General features: G+C 43.3%; 1 protein-coding gene across 2 annotated transcripts in view; it reads right to left on the bottom strand.

Moving 5' to 3' along the window:
* The window catches only part of MRRF (mitochondrial ribosome recycling factor), a 53,503-nt gene that overhangs the window by 5,708 nt on the left and 21,305 nt on the right, over positions 1–26,490 (bottom strand). The window contains exons 5-7 of one of the 2 annotated variants that reach the window (XM_045517580.2): positions 25,176–25,267; positions 4,126–4,285; positions 862–2,386 (exon numbers count right to left, since the gene is read on the bottom strand). In XM_045517580.2, the coding sequence (XP_045373536.2) occupies positions 2,339–2,386; positions 4,126–4,285; positions 25,176–25,267 (300 nt within the window). In that variant the 3' untranslated portion in view covers positions 862–2,338. Of the gene's footprint in view, positions 1–861; positions 2,387–4,125; positions 4,286–25,175; positions 25,268–26,490 lie in introns of those variants that run through there. The other variant, XM_010956185.3, reaches the window with a different exon arrangement.

Below are 26,490 nucleotides of genomic sequence, written 5' to 3'. Positions count from 1 at the left end.
CCCCGGGCAGGCCTGGGTAGCAAAGCTCAGGAGACCCACGTGCCACAGGGCGCTGCTTCCACCTGCTGCCTCAAGCAGCCCAGCCTCCCTCTCTGCCCGTGCAGGCTGCTCGGAGCCCTTCCCTCCCTCAGCCCCACCAGCACCCAGCTTCACTTCAGAGCGGCTCGATTTCTCAGAAAAAGGCAGCAGTGAAAGGATCTTGGCCAGATCTGCTGGTGGTTTCTGCCAAGTGCTTTAATGTTCACTAGACCCATTTATAGCGAACTAAAGAGAAGGTGAAACAGCAGGCTGGCAGATGTCAGAATCCCAAGTGGAAGGCCCTGGTTCTTCTTCACCAGGGCTGGCCTGGGCTGGGGGTGGGGAAGGCTGTGGGGAGAGGCGGGGTCAGACGCGACTGCAGGGACAGAACCCACAACTGAATCATTTTATTCTTATACACCAAATATGAAACACTTTTATAATACAGTTTAAAAAAAAAATCTGACCTCAAAAGAATTTTGGAAAATTTTTAAAAAGGAAAAATTTCATGAAGAATAAAATTAAAATTGCTTATAATCCAAATGACCACCATTAACATTTTGATGTAAATAAGCTGCCAACCTTTTCATGTACATGAAATTTTTTCATTATAAAAATGGAATATTACTGTTGTGTAACCTACCTTCAAAAAGTACATTCCAAAAAAATGTACTGTATCTGTAAAGTATTTTTATAACTATATATAGAGTTTCCAGTGAATGGATGCCAAACAAACTATTTTCCCACTATCAGAAATTTAGACAGTTTTCAGCTTTACTTTCACTTTCCAGCTTTTGCTTCAAACTTTACTACTATTATATATAATACATCAACAGACACCTCTGTAGATAAGACTCTTGATAATTTATTTTGGATAAATTCCTAAAGACAGTGAATTTGAAATGTATGGGTTTTGGTATATATTACCAAATCATCCTCTAGAAAGGCTGTATGGATTTATACAAAGAATAACTTAATCTTTTTTGTGGAGTACAGAAGTAAAAGCAATCTTTACAAAACAAGTACCTTTTAAGTACACATTAAAAACTCTAGGTTCAAATGTTAAGGATTAGAAAAGACAAAAAAAAAAAAACCACGCTGCAAGTGATTTAGACAGTATGTACCAAGAACCTTAAAAATATGTGTTCCCTTTGTGCCATAATTCCACACGAGAATATCCTAGGGAAGTCATCTCAACAAAGATTTACGTATAAAAATATTCACTGCAACATTATTTATAATACAAAAAAGTTTAAACAAATTAAATGTCCAACAAGAGGGTTTATGAAAGTGAATTATGGTACAACCACAAGATGGACTATTTTACAACCATCAAAACATGGCTGTTTGCAAAGATATTTTTAAGACACAAGAAAATGCTAATAGTTGCAATACTAAACAGAAAATAAAAAGCTGGATACAAAACTGTGTGTAAACTACAAGTTTTCAGTCATGTTAAAAAATATGTAGTCAAAAGAAGGGAGGGAAGAAGACATTCCAAAATGTGGGACTATTTTGGATTTTCCCCATTTTAAAAAAGTCTTCTGAATTCTTTACATTTTCTACAATGAGGATACACTGCTTTGATAATCAGAAACAAAGTAAACAAACACATTTTAAAAAACTTTTTTGATAAAGCAACAATCAGCCCCTGCCTTGCTCATTTGAAAAAAAAAAAACGAAAAAACACACACCCAAAACTCCAGATCGGTGCCTTCCGTTAGGGACAAAGAACAAAATGAAGTGTGAACAAGGCTGTTCCTTGAGTATCTTCTTACTCAAACTTTTAACCATATGACAGTAAATAAAGTTATTAACAACAATGGCAAGAATATTTAAATGATAATATCTTAAACACTAAAGATTACTGCAGTGGATGTATCATGTAATATAAACAGTATGACCTTTTTTCTTCTATTACATATATGTTTACAGAGATTGCACTCACATGTTAACAATGATCCTCTCTCAGTGATAAGATTGCAATTACTTTCTTCTTACTTTAACAAAAAAATTTACACTAAACATCAATTAGTTCAGTATCAGAAAAAACTAAAAAAGTTATTGTCATTTTGGAAAATAACAGTCAACAGTAACAAGCACTGAAGAGGAAGGTGAAAAGGCAGGTGCTGATGAGTGAAGGCTTTGGGCAAGGTCTTCATCAAGTGCGTTTTATCAAGAGTGCGGATAAAAAAATAATAAAATTAAAAACACAGAACAGAATAAATGAACAAATCAAATGAAAACAAACACACAGGGAACGGATTCTTGGTTACCAGAAGGAAGTGGGGCTGGGGGACGGCGAAATGGGTAAAGGCGGTCAACTGCATGGTGATGGATGGAAATTCAACTTCTGGTGGTAAATACACTGTAGTGAACACAGAAGTCGAAATATAATATTGTATACATGGAACATGAAACATACAGTGTTATAAACCAGTGTTACCTCAACAAAAAATTTCTTTAAGTATAGAAGAGAGATATATAAAAAAAGAGTGCCGGTTATCTGATCATTCTTCCTTTTCCAAGGAGCGTGGGCTCTGGGCCCTGAGGCAGATGCCCAGACTTGCTGAGTGAGGAGTGCCTGATGGGCCCCAGAGGTCCACAGGCTCACCCCAGGAAGCAACAAAAAGGCCAAGTGTCAACTGCAGAGATGGAATTCCCTGGGAGACGGACAAGGAGCTGGCCCAGCTGGAGTCTTACAAGGCCGGATCAGTGCTCAGAAAAGGCCAGGCTAGTGTACGAATCTCTTTCAGCTAATGTAGGGGAAGAGGAGGGTGGGAGGAGGGCAAGACGGGAGCTCTGAGGGTCTAACTGTCAGATACTCTAGTGCTGCTTCTAGCAACCCCAGGGCATCCTTTCAAGGGAGGAATTACAAATCACTTTTTACAGCAGCAACAAAGCATTTAAAAATGCATATTCCTAGGCGCCCCCAGACTCACTGACTCAATCTCTGGAAGAAGGGGTTGGGGGCCCCCATATACCTGTATTTATTATTAGCTCCTCAGGTGACTGTGGTGGTGTGATAGATTAGATTGCTGCTCAACAAATATTCACTCCCCGCACCAGACCTCCATGAACATATATACTTCCCAGCCCAGTGACCCCGGGCTTGGCCTGTGTGATTTGCTTGGCCAATGGGATGTCACAAGAACAGGTACTTTACATGTACTTGAGTGGCTGGGCTTATGCTCTTGGCATCTGCTGCTGCCATGAAAAGATGCCCTGGGAAGCTTGTTGGCTCCAGAAGATTGAGAGAGAGACACAGAGCAGACTTGAGTCCCGTCCGAGCTCTGAAGGCAGGTACACTGGGCGCAGCCCAGGACAGCTACGTGCTAGCTGACCCACAGAAAGAATAAGAAATAACACTTGATGTATAAAGCACTGCATTTTGAGGCAGTTTGCTATATGCAGCATTACTGTGGCCATGGATGACTGATAAAGATGCAGAGCCAAAGTGGGAGCCTCTGGACAGGTTAAAGCAGACTCCTCTGCTTGGTACACAAGACCCTCTATGAACCGGCCACTCTGTCCCCTCTGTCCACTTCCTAGTCTCACCCGGGTCCAAGCCACAATCATCTACTTCAGTGGTGTTCTTTTCCATCACCATACCTTGGCACGTGCTGTTCCCCCTTGTCTCTCACTGCTTCACTCCAGCAGCCCCTTTAAGACCTGCTCATGTGTCACCACTCAGCACACTAAGGACGGTGTGAAGTCCTCACTTCTCAGCACCCAGACACCCAACCGCAGACAGGGAGGCATCTGAGTACAGGCTGTTTCCAGTAGTGTGACATTGGCCAAGTGATCTACTTTCTGTGACCTGAGTCTCCTCACTATCCACCTCACAGCTCTGCAGTGGCGAGAACAAACGAAGTGCTGTGAAGTGTTCAGCACAGAGCCTGGAACACAGTGAAAGGTCAGCAGCCTCTCCTTCTCCTCCAAACTCCCAGGGCCAGCCCAGGCGAGGCCCGGAACAGTGACTCAGTCAATGCTGATCATGTCAGTGAAAGAACCAGGGGCATTCTATTTTCATTTTGCTCTCTTCAGAAAGGAACAAGTGATTTTCTGGGTCAGAAACGTAAACACTACATCTGCTGGCAACAGTACCTGTTTCTCTATGAGCCTAATGGTGTCCTCCGAGGTCTTGTCCTTTGATTTCTTCAGCTTATTCATCGCGTTGGTACGAACCTTCCGCAGAGAGTCTTTGGCCTTGTTGGTGTTCTGTTTAGCCAGTTTCACTAGCATTTCCCTGTGCTCCCTGGTTACCCTGATAAAAGACAAAAAGAATGTTCAGCAAAATCATCCACATTAACTGCCAGCCAAGAATTTAACATCACTCTGTCCACTAGCTCAGCAGTTCTGTAACGTTACTCTCTGTCAGTGGCTGATCTTCACATCCCTGATACACGCCCAGGGTCAAGGAAAGTTCCTGGTGAGTTAGCTGAGGAGAGCCAGGAAGAGTACTGCTCACAAGCACGAGCCAGGGAGTCTCGGCAGCCTTGAAGTCAAATCCGGGCCATGCCCCTTACTAGATGCATAAGAGACTTCCTCTCCTCAGGGTTCCCATCTGTACAATGGGGACTGGCAGGACCCATCTTAGAGGCATGGTGTGAAGATTTACGGGACGTGGTGTGTAAACTGTTTAGCACTGACCCTGGCACTTTTTAAGTGCTCAATAAAAGGAAGCAATTAATGATAATTCTACCCCTTTCTCTCCAACTAAAGAAAGCAACGCCAGTGAAAGATGCTACAGAAACAGCACCGTCTCTGCGTCTCTAAATCACCCAAAACAAATAAGCAGCAACCTTCAGAATCTTAACCATTATCACAGCAAATTATTCATGAACCACCTCAACACTGACCTAGACACAACCTGAGTCCCAACCTAACGTGAGAATCCCTGTACCAGTTAACTTCTATAACATACCCATGAGAGTATCTGGCATGTTATAAATGCTTAATAAATGTCAGTGACTTCTACTATTAATATCCTCATCATGGAAACAACTATGAGCACACTGAAGGCCTGTTACAAACCACTGGGACAGGGACCTCACAAGTTTTTGTAAGCTGACCCTTATGACAACTGTATGAAGCAGTTATTATTCCTATTTCACATTTAGTCATCACAAGAACCCAGCAAAGTAGTCCAGTGTGTGTGTCCTGCCCTCCTTTCTCAGTTGTGTCCGCACTGAGTGCCTACGAGCTATCAGAACCAACATACTGGCTATACTGTGTACGATGATGAAGGTGACAGACCTCTGTCCCGCTCTCAGGGAGCTTAGTAGGGAGAGAGGCAAGTAAAGAGACATTTACAACAGAGTGTGAGAAGTGCTGAGGAAAGGGAATCGGGGAAGGACAAGGAGCCAGAGGAGCACAAAAGAGACTCAGCCGACTCATACCGGGAATAGTCTGAGTTTGGGGAGGGGTTGGTAAGGGGAGACTTTCTGAAGAAATGATATCTAAATGTGGTAGGCATTAGGTTTGTTCACTAGTCCTCTGGTTCTTATTCCTTCCAGTAGAAATGCACTTCCCCAGCCCCTCTGAAGTTTGATGTGGCTGTACAGCTTGTTTTGGCCCATGGAATGTGAGCAGAGTGGGTGTCGCCTCGGGGCGGAAGCCATAAGAGGCAGTGTGTGCTCCACCACATTTGTTTCTGTTGGCTACAGTACAAGTTGAGAGGGAACTGCCGTCAGCTTGGGTCCCAGAGAGACTATGAACGTGCCCCATGCAGCATGAGCAAGAAACAGACTCCTATTGTTTTAGCCATGGAGATTTGGGGGTTGTTTGTTACTACAGCATTGCCCATCCTATCCTGACTAATACACCACAGTCAGAAGAATGAGTGCAAGTTGCCAGTACTGGGGGTGGAGTTTCCAGGAGGAAGAAGGAGCATGTACAAAGGCTTTAAGCTGCAAGGAGTTCATGCCTCATGTGAGCAACTGACTGGAGCACAGGTAACAAAGAAGGGAGTAAAAAGAAAAGAGGCTGGAAAGCCATATCACAGAGGGTCTTCTAAGATCATGAGCTCCATTTTACAGTTGAAGAAAATAAAATGTGAAGAAGTTTGGGATCTTACACAAAGTCAAACTTTGGCTGGCCTGTCTCAAAAGCTGATGGTCTCGGTATGACAAAATTCCTCTGCCTCCTGTCTTGACATGGACATCAATGGCATATGGTTCCTGACCCTCAAATCAACATGGTTCTGGCCTAGTAAGGCTAATCCCAAGTTCTGGGTATATGTTTTTTCCTGATAGGATCAGAAGAAAAATTAAGGAATTTTGAGAAAGGATAAGCTCTGAAGACAACGTGGACAGCTGTGTGGATCCAGCATTTAAGGTTTCCTCAAATAAAAATAATCCTGATTACTACCTTCATGAAGTCCCTCAATGCCAGGTGAGTACTTTAAGTGTATTACCTCACTGAACCTCACAACAACTCGTCAAGCTAGATTCTAAAACCCCACTTTCCTAGGAGGAAACTGAGGTACACAGATGCTGAGTAACTTGCCCATGGGCTTGAATGACAGAACTGGGATTCAAATCCAGATCTTTCTGGCTGGTGTTCTTTCCATGACTCCATGCTGCCTACCCTTTGCAATCTATTTCAAGTAAATTAGGCACTGCTGCCATTGCAGAAAGCTTTTTTTCCAAAGTCAGTAATATGAATCTTGGGACTGAAAAGGACAAAACCACCATGTCAGGAGTTTAGGGATTTGGATCAGATCTTGTTACTTTTATGGTTTTTAATTCATTGAACAAAAATCATGCTGACATGTTTAGGTCTCTTTTTTGTTCTGCCAAAGCATATGTCAGTATAAGGAAGGAACAGGAAAATTAAAACTTGATCCACTGATTCAAAAAACTTAATCCTGCTGAAATACGAGGACGGGCAGAAAATAAATGAATCTGAGTCTGTAAGAAACCTCTTAAACTTCTCTACAGAGAATTATTTCAATACTACAATTCACATATAATGTGAATAGGTATCCTACTTTTGCAACCAATCTTTAATAAAATAAAAAATTTATCTTTTTTGCTACATTGTTATATTTGTATTTTACATGCAGAACAAAAATCACATTCAAAAATATGTAAACTGGGACTCAAAAAAATCTTGGCAGTAAATGGCTGTATAAAGAAAATGAAATTATAATATATGTAACTTAGCCTTAATAAAGTATATGTTTATATTTATTAATGTAAATGTGATATTACTATACGATTAATACCAGGCAGTTTCCATACATAATAGTATTCAATTACTGACACTGACAAAAACATTTCAGGTTCAGGATGCAAATACAGAGGCAATAATCTAAGGAAATGGAGAGGGGGGTGCAGGGAGGAGGGGGGAAGAAGGGAGGAGGGGAGGGGGCACCAGGCACAGGAAGGGCTGCGGGGAAGCGAGGAACATGCATGCTCATGGGGGTCTTGACCTGAAACGTATGCAAAACAGGAGATCAGAGGCAGTCAGAGTGATGGAAAGGCACCAGTTTTGAAGTCAAGATGGACCCGTTTTATTCCTACATCTATCACTCAGAAGCTGAAGCTGACTATCCTTGGGCAAGCTACCTCATCCCTCTCAGCCTCAGTTTCTTTATCTCTAAAATGAAGATAATCAAAACACCTTACAGGGTGATCAGGAGAAGCAGATACAACATATATAAAGGACCAAGAAAGATAGCAGCACATAGTAGCCTGGAATAAACGATAGCGTTTATGAATGTTTTAATCAAACACACTAATTACTTCCTTATGAAACAACGAGGGCACATCTGTTTTAGAAAAGAAACATACTATATTATGGAAATATTTTAATTCCTTTCCAAACCAGTGATTAATACATCTGATCATCTCCATCTCGCGTTCTCAGGGTTCTGTGAGTACACGCTAGTTGTCTTCCAGGCTCTGGGCTCGGCTGGTGGGTTCTGAGCACTGCTCTGCACTTGGCAAGCACTCACTCATCAAGCACTGGCTGGGGCCCCTGTGCTCCCTGCCAGATCCTGGGCCAGGCTGAGGAATGCCAGAGGGGAGGCAGGCCTGGTCCAACTTCTCCAGAGGCTCGGTCCAGCAGTGTAGACAGCCTTGTCAACCACAACTCAGGAAGAGCAGGACTGCTGCTGGGACAGAGGGAACGGGCCTTCTGTGGGAGGACCAGCCGAAAGTACAGCTCATTCAGCCTCCTTGAGATTTGCAAAATGCCCTAGAGATGCGTAGTAACTCAAGGCTGCAGAAGAAAAGAAAGGGCACTTGAGGCAGAGCACGGTGGGAGATACAATGGCAGGAAGGCATAAAGCTGAAAAAGGTGCGTCATGGTCAACTTTGTTCTGTAGGCCTGGAGTTTTCAAATTCTCCTCTAGCCACAAAACCTGGGCTTCAAAGAAAGCCAAGGAAGGGCCCCATGTATAAAACAGATAAAAAGAGAGCTATTTCAGTTAATGAGGGACAGGGCAATGACGGGGAGATGGGGCGCGGGTGGGGGGCGGCGGTGCTCCACCCCAGGCCTATGAAGCTTATCCCCACCCTGACTCCCCTCCACCTCTGGGCCTGCCATTCACTGGCCAAGTGGCCTTAAGCAAGTGATTTAAACTTTCTGAGCCTTGGTCAGCTCATCTGGAAGTAGAAATTGAAAATAAACAAGCAAAAAACCCCAGCATCTACCTTTCAGAGTTCTGTGAGGATTAGATGAGATAATATATGGGAAATGCACAGTACAAAGCTTGGGAGAGAACAAACGAGGAAATGCAAGCTGCTTTTGTTGCTACTGTTGTTTATGTTTTGGCAACTAAGGAGGCATCTTCAAATAATGAAGAGGCTTTTCATGGACATTTTTTATAAACAAGAAATGACAGGGCAAACACTCTATGATCCAGCAAGATGACTTTTTGAGATCTAACCAGTAACTTAACATCTCATGTACATTTTAAAATCCAAATGTTGCCAGCATGTGGCCATGATATTTTCTCTTTCTGGTATTAATTCATTCATTTAGTTTATAGTTTCACTCAACAGCAGTTTACTGGGCACCTACTGTGTGCTGGCCACTACGTCAGATACGAGGAATATAGCATTAAACACACATGAGTTTGCAGTCTGGCTAGGAAGGCAGTCATCAAACACATACACAATTAGTCAATAAGTTACTGTTGTAATAGCACAATAAAGACATATAGAGCTCTATAAAAATAATAAGCAGGGGGAAGGAGTCTGATCAAGCTCTCCCATGGAACTCCAGGAAGAAAATGTGAAGATATTTAAGTTAAGGGATATTAAGATGAGTAAGAGAGGAGAAGCCAGAAGATCATTCCCACCAGAAGGACTGGCCTGTGTAAAATAAAGGCCTTTTTGCAAGTAAGGAGGGTACTGCTCTTGGGGAACTGAAGAATGGCATTGTGGCTGTGAGACAGAGAGCAGAGGAGAAAGACTGTCCCCAGTGAGGCTGGCGAGGCTGTCAAGGGCTAGACTGGTACACAGGCTCTTCAATGTCATATCCTGTCTTAGCAGATCCACTGACAGACGCATGGGCACAAATGGGGTGCACACACAGCGGAATATTCTTCAGCTTCTCAAAGAGGAAGGAAATTCTGATACACGCTAAACTTTGTGAACATTATGCTAATACAATAAGCCAGGCTCAAAAGGACAAATATTGTATGAGTCACCTTACATGAGGTACCTACTATAGTCAAATTCTTAGAGATAGAAAGCAAAAGAGCGATTACCAGGGGCCTGGGGGATCAGAGGATGGGGAGTTACTGTTGAATGGGTTTAGAGTTTCAGTTTTGTAAGATAAAAAGAATTCTGGAGACTGGCTGTACAACAATGCGAATGTACTTAATACCACTGAACTGTACATTTAAAAATAAATGACGTGGTAAATTTTTAATGTATATCTCACCACAATAAAAAAAAAAAGTAGAGAAAAAAGGTCTTCGTTGATTGTTTCTAAGAATAACACAGAATACCACAGACGTTCAAGTGAGGCAGAGGAAACGTGATCAGATTTGTATTTTCCACAGACAGCAAGCAATGTACAAACCAGACCTAAGCACATGGTGAAAGCCTGCCCAGGAGCCTCCGGGCAGGCGGACGGGTAGCTTGGGACCCACCCTACAGCAGCGTCTTGGCTGGGTGATGAAGACAGCAGCCTTTTCCGCTAGGGTCAGAGAGCCTCCCAGCATAAGGCAGGGGTTTTGGCTGAGCAGGCAGGGTCACACTTTGTTTGCACAAACTCCACCAGGCAGGTCTTCCAGTAACATCCTGGATAGGAGGCCTTCCTGCAAGATTCCTTGAGTGTGTTCCCATGAACAAAAAGCAGAGGGGCATGCCCCACCAGTAACTCACACAGCAGATAATCCCCCTGACTGAAATGACACTTCCCATTGTTTCAGTGAGAACAGGGCACGCACAGCACCATTCACCAGGTGTACATCAGTGGAAGCCACGCTCAGCATGACGATTACAGTAAAAACTGGTTATAGTATGTCAGACACTCAACTGTAAAAGGATCTCTGGTCACTAAGAGGGGACTTAAAAAGGTAGAAAGAACATGCTCTAAAGCCAGGAAGACCTAAGCTGGAATCCCTACTCTGCCACTTGTTAGCTGCAGAGCCATGAGTGTGCTGTTCAACTCTCCAGACTCAGTTTCCTCATGTATAAAGCGGGAGTAAGAATATTACTGAGGATGGAAGCCAGGATTAAATGAAATGATGGTGGCCAGGGCTTGGCACACTGCCAGGGTGCCTGCACTCCAGGAGCTCTACACAGGGTGGCTGCTTTCTGATTCTTACCATAGAATCTTCCAGGCTTGGGGATGTGAGCAGTGGGGGAGAGAGCAGTCAAAAAGGATTTAGTCACCTGGAGCTTGAACTACTGAGCAGATGGTGAGCAGACTGGGCAGAATGGGAACAGAGGAGGGCAGGCGGCATGGGCAGTGGAGGCAGGAGGTCTGCTCCAGCAGCTGTGCGGGACAGGCTGAGGGACAAGGGAGCTGCACTTCCAGGGAACAAACAGCCCATCGGAGCACAACTCTGACAGCTTAACCGAGGGAAATCTGGCCACCTCCTCACAGGGCTCCTGGGAGAGCCCTCCCAGCAAGCAGCATGGCCCTCAATCAGCAGCAGACACATGCCCTGCTGTATTGTTTGCTGGTGGGCACTGCCCACTGCCTTGGGGCCGCTGGCCCTGAAGGAAATGTTTTTGTCTGTGTAGCCTAGCCAGACTTCCTGTGCTTCTAGGTACACAATCTTTCCTCCCCTCTTTCCTCCCCACCCCACCCCCAGCTCACCAGCCTGTCTTACATACACTGAGGTCTCATAAAGACATCAGGTGTCCTTCTGGCCCAAAGGAAATCATCACACTTTGGAAGGACTTCTATCATCAGCAGTATCTTCGGTTCACTCGAGGAACACAAGCGGACACCTGATTTCAAAGGCCTATCCTGTGACTGAGGCCTGGCTAAACCAGACACGCCATCCTGAAATACAGCCCAGCCTGATGGAGAGAGTGAGGAGGCTGAGGTCAGGGGTCACAGCTCCACATTCTCAGCTGAGTGACCTTGATTAAGTCACCTGTTTTCTTCTTCCCTGTCACCCTAGAAAGATGGAAACTCAAGTCCAGGGATAAGTGGAGGTAACTCTTACCTCAGCTCTCACGTACAGGACAAAGCATAGGTTTGGTGGTCAAGGTGGACTTTTTTTCCACTCTCACCTCTGCCACTGACAGGTAGGGTAACCGTGGACTTAAAATTAACTTTTCCTTCCTAAATCACAAAGAACGGTGCCTAGTGAAGTGTTCAGGAGAACAGTCTCTGAAGCCAGACTGCCAGGATTTGAGGCCCAGATCTATCACTGCTTAGCGGTTATGGCCCTAGGCAAGTAATTGTACCTCTTTGCCTCAATGTTCGCATCTGTCAAATGTGTACAGTACCTAATGAGGTGGGGAATACAAATGTTACCTTTCTTTTTCCACAGTTAGTGTTAAGAGCGAATGAGAGACGACGGTTAAAGAACTCTGCATAGGCAGGAATTGACTATTTTAAAAGCTATCAATCATACCAGTAATAAAGTAACAGTGATGTCTCCTGCTGAGGGCAGAGCACAGTGGCTGTAAGCCCAGGCGCTGAGAAAGATGCCTGTTCTTCCCCTTACTGACCAGGTGACAGCGGGCCCAAAGAACTTCCTCCCCCGTGACTCAGCTTCTTCATCTGTAAATAGGGATAATAACATACGTACCCCAAACACTGTTATGGATGGATTAGTTAATATACCAAGAGCACCTGGAAGAGTGGCGGGCACAGAGCGAGCGCTCACAGTCCTTCGTCCCATGAACACTGACTGCATTACTGTACTGACGACACACTAGGTCCTGGTCCAGTGGCTAGGGTTACAGCAACACACAGAACTGACAGAGCATCTCCTATTCGCATTCTAGTGAAGGAGAGAGTAAATAGAAGTATACAAAATGACATGTAAGTGCTATGAGTAAAAGAAAGCAAGACAGGGAGATAAGGAGGGACCTTGTTATGATCACAGTAAGGGCCCAGTGATAATGGCCTTGACCTCCAGCCCCAGTGCCGCCTGCTCCCCTTCAATAACACTAACAATGACTAACATCTGCAGAGCTCTTTCCATGTGCCGGGCTCTAAGATGACGTGCGCTCTGTGCATTAGCTTAGTGAACCTTCACATCTCTCCTAGGACACTAGCGGTATTGTTACCTAGCTTCCACAGATTAGAAAAGGGAGGCTCAGACGCATCAAGTAACCTGCCCAAAGCCACACAGCAAGTTCCTGGCAGACCTGGGATCTGAGCCCAGTGCAGCCTGATTTGAGTTCCAGACCTCCCTTGCTGGTGCCAGATGAAGTGAAGAAGGTGCTCGTACCAGCTGCAGTGATAAGGAGAGCACGGCTGTTACACTAAGGCTCACTTAGATCAGAGTCACTGCTGCTCCTCCAGCTCCCCTCCGAGTCTAAGTGCAGCGGGAAGAAAGGAGAAAGGGAGTCTCTAGAGGTCCACGATGGACTAGTGATCTGACATGCAGGGGCCAGTGGCCAGGTTCTGCAAGTAGGTGCAGGACACAACGGGTGGACAACAGAAGAGGGGCAGGGGGAGGAAGAGCCTGTCCTTTGTGGTCCTTCTGCATAGGTGTTGATGGCAGCCTTCTCCTCAGTCCACGCTCTACTCTTGATTCCTGATTGCACTTTCTTGCGTGTTTCAAACAGAACATCTGTGCTGGGAGGAAGCTCCCATTCCACACACCTGGGACCTGAAATCACAGGAGGTGCTCCTAAAAGGCCACAGGCTGGGTGAGGACAAAGTAGTCATCCTAAAACTGCATGGAAGCCCGCCAGGCCTGCCAGGTAGAGGGCAACATGCTGGAACGCCACCAGCAGAATGAATGAACGCACGGCCCTGGGAAGCAGCGACGGCAAGCAGGCGGCGGGCGTGAAAGGGCTGGAACATCAGCTGCAGTTGCTCAAACGCAGTTGGTGGCTGCCCCAGCCCCAGGGAGGTCATTAGGCTTTTGATTTTCTCTTTTTCCTTTCAAGGTCACTAAAGGCCTGTCTATGTGAAGGTTGTGTGTGAAAAGGGTATTACCGGTATTTCCTAGAATGTGCACCTTATACACACTGTCCCTGGTACAAGATCCGCAAAGCTGTATTCAGCAGCTAGACAGAGGGGCCACAGAGCCAGAAGGAGGCAGGTTCCAGGTCAGCAGCCCAAAGAGCAACGTGATCGTGTGGCAAGAACACGGGCTTTAGAAACAGGCAGATTCAATTTGAATAATGACTCCTCTGCTTACTAATCTGTGACCCTGAGCAAATTACTTAACCTTGCTGATTCCCAGTTTCCTCATCTGTATTATACTTGTCTCAGAAGGGTATTTCTCTCCAGGCACAAAAACAATGAGATCACCATGAAAAGCTGTACAGATGATTTCGTTAAGCCAAAAAAAGGAAGTTGTGGCACTGCAGAAATTTAATTCCATTTATGTAAACTAAATATGTGTATGTGTGTGCATGTGTGTGTGCATGCGTGTGTTTGTATGTCTGCATCTTTTAAAATCTAGAAGGATACACACTGAACTTTCCAGCAGTTACTTCTAGGAAGAATACTTGGAGAACAATAACTTTTTATTCTTCTTTAGGATTTGAATTTTTGATAAATGTGTGTTATTTTTATAATTAAGGAGAGATTAAAATCATATATCTGGTAAGAGTCTAGTATCCAGAACACATAAAGATCTCCTATAACTCAACAACAAAAGTACAGACAACCCAATTTAAAAATGGGCAAAGGGCTTGAAAAGACATTTTTCTAAAGATGTACAAATGGCAAAGAAGCACAAGAAAAGATACTCAACACCAATAACGTTAGGGTAATGCAAATATGAAATACCACTCCAAACCCACTAGGGTGGTAGTAAATAATAATAATAATAATAATAATAATAATAATAATAATAATAATAATAATAATAAAAAACAAGTATTGGCAGAGAGATGAAGAAATTAGAACTCTTAAATATTACTGGTGGAAATAAAAAATTTCACAGTCCCTGTGAAAAAGTTTGGCAGATCATCAAAAAGTTAGAGTTATATTACCCAGTGATTCCACTCATACATATATATCCAAAAGAACTAAAAACATGTTTACACAAAAACTTATGCAATAATGTTCATAGCAGACTTGTTCATAATAGCCAAAAAATGGAAACCACTCAAATATTCATCAGCTCAAGAATAGATAAATAAAATGTGGCATATCCACATAATGGAATATTATTTGGCAATAAGAAAGAATGAAGGACTGATGTATGCTACAACACAGATGAACCTTGAAAGTATTATGCTAAGTGAAAAAAGCCAGTCACAAAAAACCACATACTGTGTGATTCCATTCATGTGAAATGTTCAGAATGGGGAAATCTATAGACCGAAAGCAGAAGTAGTTGCCTAAAACAATCCCTGGGGAGGGGAGTTGATCTGGGGTAAAGTGGGGAGTGACTGCTAGTGGGTTCAAGGTTTCTTTGTGGGATGATGAACAAATGTCCTAAAATTGAATGTGGTGATGGTTGTAGAACTCTCTGATTATACTAAAACCCACTGTATTGTACACTTTAAGTGGGTGAATATATCTCAGTAAAGCTGTTATCTGGTTCTCATCATCATCCTGGGTGGAAAGCTTAATGGCAGGCAACGTGCATGGTTTCCTCACCCGTGGAATGGCAGTAACTGCTCCCCTGTAACAGTTAACAGTCCTCATGTGGAAAAGGTCATGGGAATAGTCACTAACAGTTCACTTGATAATGACAATTTTAAAAAGAACATTCCTTCTCATTTCATGAATATCTTTTCTTTCTTCACTGGTGTCAGACCTGCATCACGGTCTAAAGGCTCTCCTTGTCTAGTCCTGCTCCCTCTCCCCTGTACCCTTCACATGAGTTTCTCCCAGTAACTCTTCAGAAAAGTAAATATTGCTATTATCCCATTTTACAGATGACGGTTGAAATAACTAGCCTAAGGTCACATAACTCATTTTATTGGTTCTCTTCTTTGAGTTTTTCTGACTGTACCCTTGGCTCCTGCAGGCATCAATTCCCAATCTTCCTGGCTGCACAGAAGCTCCGCCTCCCTGTTTAACTCAGCCTGGGGACCCTCCTACCTGCCTTACCAGTTTGCTCTCCCTGGAAAAACCTGGTCATCATCCTTGAGAAGCTGCACATCAGCATATGGTGAGAAAAAACACTTGAGAAAGGGAATCCAGGCTAGGAGAACCATGACCCAGGACTTTTTCTGTTCTCTGGTGAAACTCCCTGGTCCGATCCCAAGGAGAATTCTCCTCCATGCTGTCACCTTGGAACAAAGTCTGAAGGAAGGAGCCTGGTCCAGGCATAAGGTTTATCAACGCTGACAACACTGGGAGGAAAAGTGGGAGCTGATGATGGCAATTATCCAACTACTGTGAGGTCTTGGGGAGCAGTGCAGTGGGTTGGGGGTGTCAAGAAGAGTCAAGGCCTCTCGGCCTTTCCAGAAACACTAAGCAAATCTCGCACCACAGGCAGGAAAAGCCACTGGATTTTCTTCTTTGGGCTATACCTTCCAGGAGGTCTTGTTCCCCACAATTCATATTCAAAGAACAAACCAAGTGCTCATTAACAATCAAACTACAGAGTTCCTGAGCAACTTAAATTCCAAGATAATTACAACATAATGACTCAACTCCTCCCACCCCTAAAAATGGAGGAAAAGATAGAAAAAAAAATGAACATGGGGCTGGAGGAGGGGGTTAGTGAGGAAGAGAGGAAAAGAGAGTGTATGGTCTAAAAGGGAAATCTGCAAACAGAAAGAAAATATCATTGGTTTTACTCCCAGTCCGAGAAAGAATGTTTCCAAGAACTCCTTAACCAGGAGAATTAGAGAATAACAAATACTGTAAGAAAAAGAAATGAAACTTTATTAAGTATCTATGACATACCAGGCCTCACGCTAGGAGAATCGCATATAATCTCCCCTTACTCTTCAAAAAATAATCACAGAAATTATGCCCATTTTACAGAAAAGGAGGCTGAAACTTCCAAAACGTAAGTGACTTGCACAAGGTGACTACAGCCAGCATATTTCCCAGACTGCCACCAGCCAATGACTACATGTGGCAGAGGGACTCCTTTAACAGGCAATCTTCACTCAGGAACGCCCCAGCCACCTGGCTGATGTCCTCAGAACGCACTGCAGTCTGAGTCGTCCTCTACTCAACCCTCCTCTTTTCCTTTCTTCACTGGTGGCAGACCTGGACCTTGTCTCTTTCACAAGCCTTTTTTCCAATAAATTTCTTGCACAACTAATTCTGTCCTGGCATCTGCTTTCAGAGGACCCAAGTTGATACACCCAGAGCATGACAGAAGAGGGATTTGAAACTAGGGCTGTCTAACCCTGTGCTTTCCTTCATACCCAGAGATTAACTGATAAACAAATCATGTTGCTAAATTCACTGATCAATTCTCAGACCTTCCCTTCCTTGACCAACAGCAAGAGCCAGTGCAGCTGATGAGTCCGTCCTCTTTAAAACACATCATTCGGTTTCCAGGCCTCCACACTCTCCGAGTTCTCTGGCCTCTTATTCTCAGTCTCTCTTGCTGGTTCCTCCTCATCGCCCTGACCCAGAAACCTTGATGTGGGGTGTCCAGGGCTTAGTTCCCAAACCCTTCTCTCTGTCAGCTATATTTGCTCTCTAAAACAATCTCATCTAATTTCCTGGCTTCTACACGTTCATGCCTCCCGATCTCTCTCTCTACCCATACATGTCCTCTGAACTCAAAACTGACATATCTAACAGCATACTTGACCTCTCCACTTGGATGTCTAATAGTACCTTAAAATAAATATGGACAAAACCTGCTCTTCCTCATACCTAGCCTGTCCTCCCAGTCTGCCCAGCTCAGGAAATGGCAACTCCATCCATCAGCAAATCCTGACAGCTTTTCCTTTAAAATGCATCCCGAATCTAACCACTTCTAACCAACACCATCACCACACTAGTCCAGGCCGCCATCATACCTGGATTAATAGCTCCTAACTGGTCCCTGCTTTCACCCTCGCCTCCCCACAGTATAATTCTCAAAATAGCAGCCAGAATGATCCTTACAGAACCTAAATTGGATCATGTCACTCTCTAGCTCAAAACCCTCCAATGACTTCCCATTTCATTCCAAGTAGAAGCCAAAATCCTTACAATGGCCTATAAGGACAATGATGGTTAATTTTATGTGTCAACTTGACTGGGTCACAAGCAAACCCAGATATTTGCTCAAACATTACTCTGGGTGTTTCTTTGAGGGTTTTTTGAATGAGCTGAACATTTAAATCAATAGACTCAGCAAAGCAGATTGCCCTCTGTAATGTGGATGGGCCTCCTTCTATCAGTTGAAGGCCTGCATGACACAAAACTAATAGGGAACTTCTCTGAATATGAGGGAATTCCTCTTCCTGACTGCCTTCAGAGCTGGAACAATGGTTTTTTCTCTGCCTTCAGACTCAAACCGAAACAGCTCTTCCTGGGTCTCGAGTCTCCTGGCCTTTAGACTGGAAGTACACCATCAGCTCTCCTGGTTCTCAGGCACTTCAGACTCAGATCAGAACCACACCATCAGCTCTCCTGAGTCTCCAGCTTGTCCACTATCGACCTTGGGACCTGTCACCCTCTGTAATCGCAGGAGCCAATTCCTTATAATAAACCTCTTCATATACATATACACGTACGTACACACACACACGCGTACATACACACACACGTATATATATATATATATATATATATATATCTCCATACATCCATATACATATCCATACATTCAATAAATTATTCCGGGTGCTCCTATGAGGGTGTTTTTGGATGAGTTTACATATACATACATATCCATATATACGCATGGATGTGTGTACATTATATACACACAGATATAGATATACATACAGATACAGATACATATGTAGCCTATTGGTTGTTTCTCTGGAGAACCCTGACTAATACAAAGACCTTACATGATCTCGGCCTCTACATTTCACTCTGACCTCATCCCCTATTTCTCTCCCCTCCCTTGTTCTGCTACAGCCAATGAGCACTCTATTCCCTGAACACCTCAGGACTCCCACCTCAGGGCCTTTTCACTTGCTGCTTTCTCTGCCTCAGCGCTGAGTATAGGCACAGTTTGCTCCCTCACATCCTCAGTTCTCTGCTCGACTATCACCTTCCCCCTGAAGCCTTCTGTGAACACTTTACTTAAAACGGCACCAGCCCGCTACCCCCATCTATGACATCCTTTATTTCTTTTCATTGCCTTATTTTTCTACACAGAGAGAAAAATATGTCCATCTGGCACACACCCCATATGTGTGTGTTACTGTCCATTTGCCAAGCATAAGTTCCACACGGGCAGAGGTTTTGTCTGGCTTGTTCACTGCTCTATTCTCCATGTCTAGAGCTATGCCTGACACACAGTAGGTGCTCAATAAATATCTGCTGAATAAACTTATGAATATCCTAGAAATTTCACATTACAGCATAAAAATTTTATATTCTCATAAAAGCAGTTAAGTGGTTAGGGAAGTGACTTGCAGAGGGGCACGGGGACCTTTCAGGACAACTGAACTGTTCTACATCAGGACTGAGGTGGCGGCTACAGGGACACATCTATTTGTCTGAGTTCATCATCGTCCACAACTGAAATGGGTTAATTTTTTGTATGTAAGTTACATCTCAATAAAGCTGACTGAAAAAAACATGTACCTTATATTCCAGACTGCCTCTCACACCAAAAAGTGGCACACAAATTCACTTTCAGATTATGCACCCTGATTTGAGCTTTGGTAATTATGCTCCACATGGCTTGGGTTGGTATATAATTAAACTTTAAAATACCAATTGCTGCCCATTATTACAAAAAGAAAAAGTGCTCTCAGAAGTCCAGAGACGTAAGAAGAGACTTTGAAGCAAGCAGACTCATACTTAAATCCAGCACAACTCCATCTTTATTAGCTAAATGAACTTGAGCACATTATTTAAACTCTCTCAGGCTTACTTAGCTCATGTATAAAAAAGGGGGGGGCATAATAGAATAAAATGACTTAAATAATACAGCACAAGGCCTAGAATATAGTTCATACTCAGTAAACAGTCACTTTACTTAACATTATTATTGCCATGCAGTGAGTCAAGAGAGCCATTCAAGTATCAGTGGGATTTCCCAAGAGAGTGACATCAAGTTTGGGTCTGAGGATGACTGGAGGGGTCAGCGGGGTGTTTTGCAGACGGTCTCCTGGCCCTGAAATGTCCATGTCTCTAAGAAGCTCAGCAATACACAGCGTACTGGTGCAAACAAGCACTGGGGCAATCAAGGAGCAGAGGCTGCCCCAAGGCCCCCCCACATTCTGTTCACCTCTTCCCCAACTACAGTCCCCCCTACCACTTCCCACTCCCAGCAGAAGAACAGGAAGCAAAGCCTTAGCAGATCATTACAACACTGTTAGTAAAGAGAAAAATGCTAAACAACAACTGGGATATTCAACAACTGGGAACTATTTAACACTATATATAACATGCAAACACTACACATCCCTTAAAAATAAGGAAAAACTCTCATCGGAGACAGCAACGACACACTCAATTTTTTTAAAAGTGCAGAAGAGTATGTATAATATAATCCCATATCATTACAAGGAAAATGTGTCTGAAGTTGCATAAAAGAAAAATCTGGTGAATCAAGGTACCAAAAGTAGTGCCCTATGGAGAATAGGATGGAAGTACTTTAATTTTTTATTTAATTCTACTTAAAGCAAAACCACTACAGACACTGATGAGAAATAATGAAAGGGAGGACAATCCAGGAAGGATGCAGCCTCGCTGGGGAATGAATCAATCTTATGTGCTTTTATTTCTGCAGCGAATTCGTGATTCCTTACAGGTTTATTTAAAGCCAGACGTGAACTCAGTGCTTGCAAACCAAAGCAGCCTCATTCTACTTTGTGTGGTTTTCTCATCGATATTTGGTAGAACAATGAGTAAGGAGGCAGTAGTTGTTGGTTTGTTTGGGAGCATAATGAAGATGTGAATGGGATGGGGGCAGAAATCTGGCCTGATCAAAATCAACTCCTGTTCAAAACTTTTCAGGGTCCCTGATTAAAAAGACTGATATACCAGATGAACCTGCCATCAGAAGACAAGAACAGGGAAAAAGGCAGGAAGTAAGACCTGAGTTCCATTCTGCTTCTGCCCCTTGGTAGCCCTACGACAGGGGGCACTGACTCCTGGGAGCTTCAGATCTCTCATCAGGCAGGTGGGCATAAGAACAGTCTCCTGACCGCAGAGTGGTGGTGTGAGAATTCAGGGTGAAATCCTCAAGCATTCAGCACAGCACCTCCAGGCATTATACCCATAGAGCAGGTGGTCAATAAACAGTATCCAGAATTTGATTACATAAATAAGAAAGAAAAATAGAAGAAACTGTATCAGTGAATCTTGATTAACAGAAATGTTCAAAGAATCCATCCAGTGGACTGACTTCACTGGCCAGAGAAGAAAACAAAAGCTACACACGTTGTCAGTGGGGACAAGGAACCAGAGGCCAGCCATGAGAAAAACTCGCACACAGCCACACACAGCTGGATTCTCAGAGGCTATGAAAAGAAGGCTTGGTGATAAGAACCACTCAGGCTCCAAGCCTGACCTGTTATTGATTTAGGATTTATCTTCCGCCTACTTTCCAAAGGGATCGGAGGCAGATTACAGTTAAGAGTCACGTACTCAGTAGACTCATTTAAATAAGAATATAAGAATCAGAGAAGTGTAATGAGGGTGAGGTACCAGCTGAGATCTGCTGCAACTGCAATAAAACTTAATTCTGGGCATCCAGAGTTAAGGAGAAAAAGCAAACTTGCAGACTATAATTATGCAGAGGAAGAACCACAATCAACCAGGAAAGGTAAATTTTTATAGAACTAAACTTGAAATTTTACCATCAGAAACTCGGAATTTATGCTTCTGATTCCCTCCCACCTCCTAACAAGCTTTAGGGTGTTATTTTCCTCTTAACAGCTTTGCCAATTACCAGCTGGGTGGCCTAGAGCCAATGTGTCACCTCTTTGAATCTTAGTTTCTTCACCATTAAAAGGGAGTGACACACCTACCTACTTATTAAAAGTGGATGAAGAAATATTTGCTAACATTAACCGGGTGCTTGCCGAACATCAAAAGCTTTGTGTCCCCAATCTCACTGAAATCTCCCAACAACCATATAAGGCAAGTCCTATAAATATTTTACAGATGAGCTCTCTGAGATTCAGAGAGGTAGAGATAGTTGCCATTGTCACACAGCTAAAAAGGAGAAGGATCAGAACGCAATTTCATGCTTCTAGACACCACAGCACCAATTTAACCATCATAATTTTCCACTTTTCCTGAGTATGTTAAGCACCTAATGGTTCCTGGCGTATAGCTGGTACTCAACATATTAGTCCCCATCCTCACTTCTTCCTTTTCTCCTGAAGTAAAATTATATTATATATGTATATATAGAAAATTTTAAGTCTGCTGAAATAGTATTAGTATCTTATATTTATATAGCTTCTTTCCTCTGAGGAGAACACACTATTTAATCTATTTTCTCTACTAATCTCACTAAATCTCTACCTATCATCATGTATTATTTCATTTATTTTACAAATAAGGAACCAGAAGGCAGCAATGCTGCCAGGGTGACATGCCTGGAGTCATATGGGAGTCACTGCCAAAACCAAATAAAAACCTTGGTCTTCTTCACGTCTAAGTCAACCTTTATCGTCTCACATGGCACAGCCTCCATAATAAAGAACAGATCGTTCATTTTTTATCTGGAAAACGACCAAATGTATAATTCAGTAAGGGGCCTCATGACCTTACCACCTTGTCAAAGGGGAAGAAAGTATATAAAAAATGAGGTTTGCAGGAGCAGACGGTTTTGGTCCGTCAACTTTCTCTTGGATTACACCCATTAACCAACATAAAATAATGCAAAATATAGTGTAACAGATCCCTACATCTTCGGAAATTCAAGTTAAACTCACTGACCTTTCAAACTTATATACAACGCACAAGAGCAATCATTAACTCGTGTGGGGCTGCAGGGACGCACGTCGTGCTAACAAGCTCTTTGAAAGAAAAGTGTGATACACAACTGGGCCACTCTAAGAAGCAGCCAAGCCAGCACCGAGCATGTTGCGGCACCAACTCCCAGCATCACAGCATCCCTGAGCTCTGCAAGGGGCCTGGCAGGCCACGGGGAGAGGACCCCTCACCTCGTGTATGAGGAAACCAAGGCTCAGGGAGGTTAAGGGGCTTTCCCAAGATCTCACAGACAGGAGAGCAAGAACTAAAAAATAAACCTACTGACTACCATCCATTCCACTTGCCGGTCTTGCTTCTGATGTCCATGAGTCCTGGCACTGTGCAGAATTACTTAGCTATACAGAGCACAGAAGAAACAGCCTAGACCCTGGTCACAGAGAAACTCAGGATTCAAATGCTGACTGCTACTAACTGGCCATGTGGTCTTGAGCAAGTCCCTTAATTTTTCTGATTTTCAGTTTTTTTCATCTATAAACTGTGGGTACGAGTAAATTCCACAAGTAAGCTGCAGGTCATATAAACAAGAGGCCTGGCACAGCCTTGAATTCCACAAAGGCAAATATCAGGTCCGTACATCCCCAGCACCCAGCACAGAGGCTAGTGCATAACACAATTGTAGAAAATTTGCTAAGCAAATCAATGAACTAACCAGGCAAACAGGTACTGGACTTGAACCCAGGTCTATGCTTCTTAAACACTATGTTATATTGCTCCCATTTCACATGACTTGAAAGCAGAGTGTTAATTCGGACTTACGGAGTACTGAGCACATGATGGAATAAGGCAGCTGTTTTCTGCCATAAAGCAGGAAAAAAGTTCAGTGGGGAAAGTTCCTGGACTCTCGGTGTTGGTATTAATTCTAGCTGCTAGCATGGGTGCATCACGATGCTTTGGACTCAACTAAACCTGGCCTCAGCTTCAGCATAACCTGTGTGACCTCAGAGATATCACTTTACCTCTCTGAGCCTAAATTTTCACACCTGGAAAGAACCTACTTTACAGAGGTTGTGTGACAAATGAGGTGATACGTGTAAAGGAATACAGGATGCTTGTAGCACAGAATGACTTGGCATGCAACACATTCCATCTCCCTTCTAGTTATTTGGAAACTTCATCCATTCATTTCATTTAGGTCTCTGCTCCAATGCCACTTCCTTCCTGAACCTTCCTGTCTACAATAAAACCCCCAACTCTATCCCCTTAGCTTGCTTACTTTTTTCTTCACTATCCTTATCATCACCTGCCATTACATTACACATTTATTTATTTCCCCATTTACTGTGCCTACTTGACTATAAAGTAATGCCTGGGAGGATGGAGACTTCTTGTTGTTTTGTTTACTGTTCTATCTCAATATCTAAGAAAGTACCTGGCATGCAGTTTGTGCTTAATAAATATTTGTTGAATGACTGAATGAATGAATTCAACACTTATTTGGGACTTGTTATATATGAGGCAGTGTGTAGGAATAGGGATTTAAAGGTAATTAAGAAATGAAATTACAGGAGAAACGAATTCTGCCTGCTACGGCATCTGAGAAGATTCTCATCTCACCCGGACCACTACAGTGGCCTCCTGACTCTTCTCCCTGTGTTTACCCTGCCTCCAACATTCCATGTGTTACTCAGCAGCCAGAGAGACTCCAGAAAAGTCAACATCAGATCAGGTCTTCTGCTTAAGTGCTCCCAGTGGCTTCCCACTACAGTCAGAGTACAGCCCAAACTCCTCACCACAGCCTGTAACACCCAGAGCACCATCCTCTCACTGGTCCCACCCCATCTCCTATCAGTCCCTCCCTCCCTCCATGTGTTTCAGACACAACAACTTTCTCTTCCTCAAACATGTCAAGGTCTTGTCATTTCTTTTCTTTTTTAATTTGAAAATAAACATGTTTTCATGCATTTAAAACTCTTAAGTTCTCCATATTTATACAATTAACAATATTCTGTTCTTATGCCTAAAATTCTTCAACAAGCAAGGACTAATGTGAAAACGACTCTGTAAGGAACCTGAGTTAGAGATTACAAGCATCAAAGTTTTTTCTGAGTCAGGGCCTTTGTGCTGTCTGCTCACTCTGCCTAGAAAGCTCTCCCCCTAGCCTGGCTCTCTCTCAATATTCAACTGTCAGCGAAAATGTTACCTCTTTAAAGAGTCTTTCCCAGCTAAAGCTGTCCCTGCCACCATCACCTCATCAAGTTGCTCTCTACTGGATCACATTACCTTTCTTTCCGCATAGCATTTCATTTTCTGGAATGACTTTCCCTATTTATGTGTCCTATCTTCCCAACCAGGATGTAAAATACATGAAGACAAAAACTTTGTCAAGTTTACTGCTGCATCTGACTCAGTAAGCTGGATCTCAAAAGATGCTGGAGTTTGCCAGGATGAGAGGTATAGGTAAAGTATGCTGTTGGCCTAACAGTATCATGGAGTGTTGATTTCCTTCCAAAGACAACTGCCCCATTGCATCAAAATATGCGAATTTCAGCCAGACTTACTTGGGAATGGGTACCCGAATTAGCGTCCCTTCCACTTCTGGGTTCAGATTCATTCCACTTTCTCTTATAGCCTTGATAGCTGCAGCTGTACACTGAAAACCAGATCAAAAGGTAAACAGAATTAGTAAATAATTATTACCAGATGCAAGCCCTCTGTCGATAACTGGCAACCCATCTTGGCAGAACATGGAAACATTTAGTTCTGTTACCAGTAAGATCAGGAAGTTACATTGGTGTAGAGTGCTTTGATCAAGCTGAATAGCAAACTATGTCCACTCCTGGTACCAGTGTACTGCGGGAGGGAAAAAAGCAAAGAGAAGGAAAAAATAAAAAGAAAACAGCTCTGCTTCTTTGAAAAGATTTCAATGGTTTGAGGCAACACAGATCAAAACCACAATAAATTCTCTAGGGAGGGGGGCTGGACTGTGCAAAGATTGGTGTAAAGACAGCTGAAAGATTTTATACATTAAAAATTCCAGCTGATATTTTACACTCAAAATATACCAGTGGTGATTTGGAATGAGTAAATAAATTTAACTCATTCGCATCTACGTGCACATCAACCTCACTCATGCTTTGGCATGAGCAATGAATCTCTGCTGCTGTGTGCTCCAAGAAAGGTAGTACAGTATACCAGTTACAAGCATGGGCTTTGGAGTCAAAAAGATCTCAGTTCAAATACCAGGTCTGCTAACCATGTGACCCTGGGCAACATGCTTGACCTCTCTGAGCCTCCATGTCGTAACGTGAGACCATGTGGTACTATATCTCAGGGAGGATGAAATGAGGTAACATGAGCAATGCATCCTGCTCTGTGCCTGGGTGCCTGTAACACCCAGGCAAGGGGCGCTATTTTATAAACTTATTACATAAAGGTAAGAATGCACAAAACCCCCAAATTAGGCTGAGCTGATGCCATCACTTAGCTGATGCCCTGCTGTCCTGACATCCTCCAGGGTCTTCTCGGACACAGTCTAGTTCTCTAACGTGCCAGGTGGCACACTGCTACATTGATTGCCCAAAGTGCCTCGTCTCACCTCAAGCAACATTATAACCACACCTAGCTCATAATCCTAAAGTATAAAAGAAAACAGTGTGGAAGAGAGGTCACTTCACTGGCATGACAGCATGGAATTCATAAAAACAAGGCCTCTGACATTTTCAAAAGAATTTTAGGTTTGACCAGAGCCAGTCCACATCACTTGGATTCACAGAGTCAATTCCCAGCCTTGAGTTCCTCCCTATACTTTCTGGTTTAAATAAATTTGTTGCACACCTATTCTACTTTTCCAGGTTTTGTTTTGTTTTTTGAAGG

The sequence above is a fragment of the Camelus bactrianus genome, chromosome 4 (genome assembly GCF_048773025.1).
Source record: "Camelus bactrianus isolate YW-2024 breed Bactrian camel chromosome 4, ASM4877302v1, whole genome shotgun sequence".
NCBI lineage: Eukaryota > Metazoa > Chordata > Mammalia > Artiodactyla > Camelidae > Camelus > Camelus bactrianus.
The sequence above is the reverse complement of the archived record's forward strand: the minus strand, read 5'-3'. Positions and strand labels throughout refer to the sequence as shown.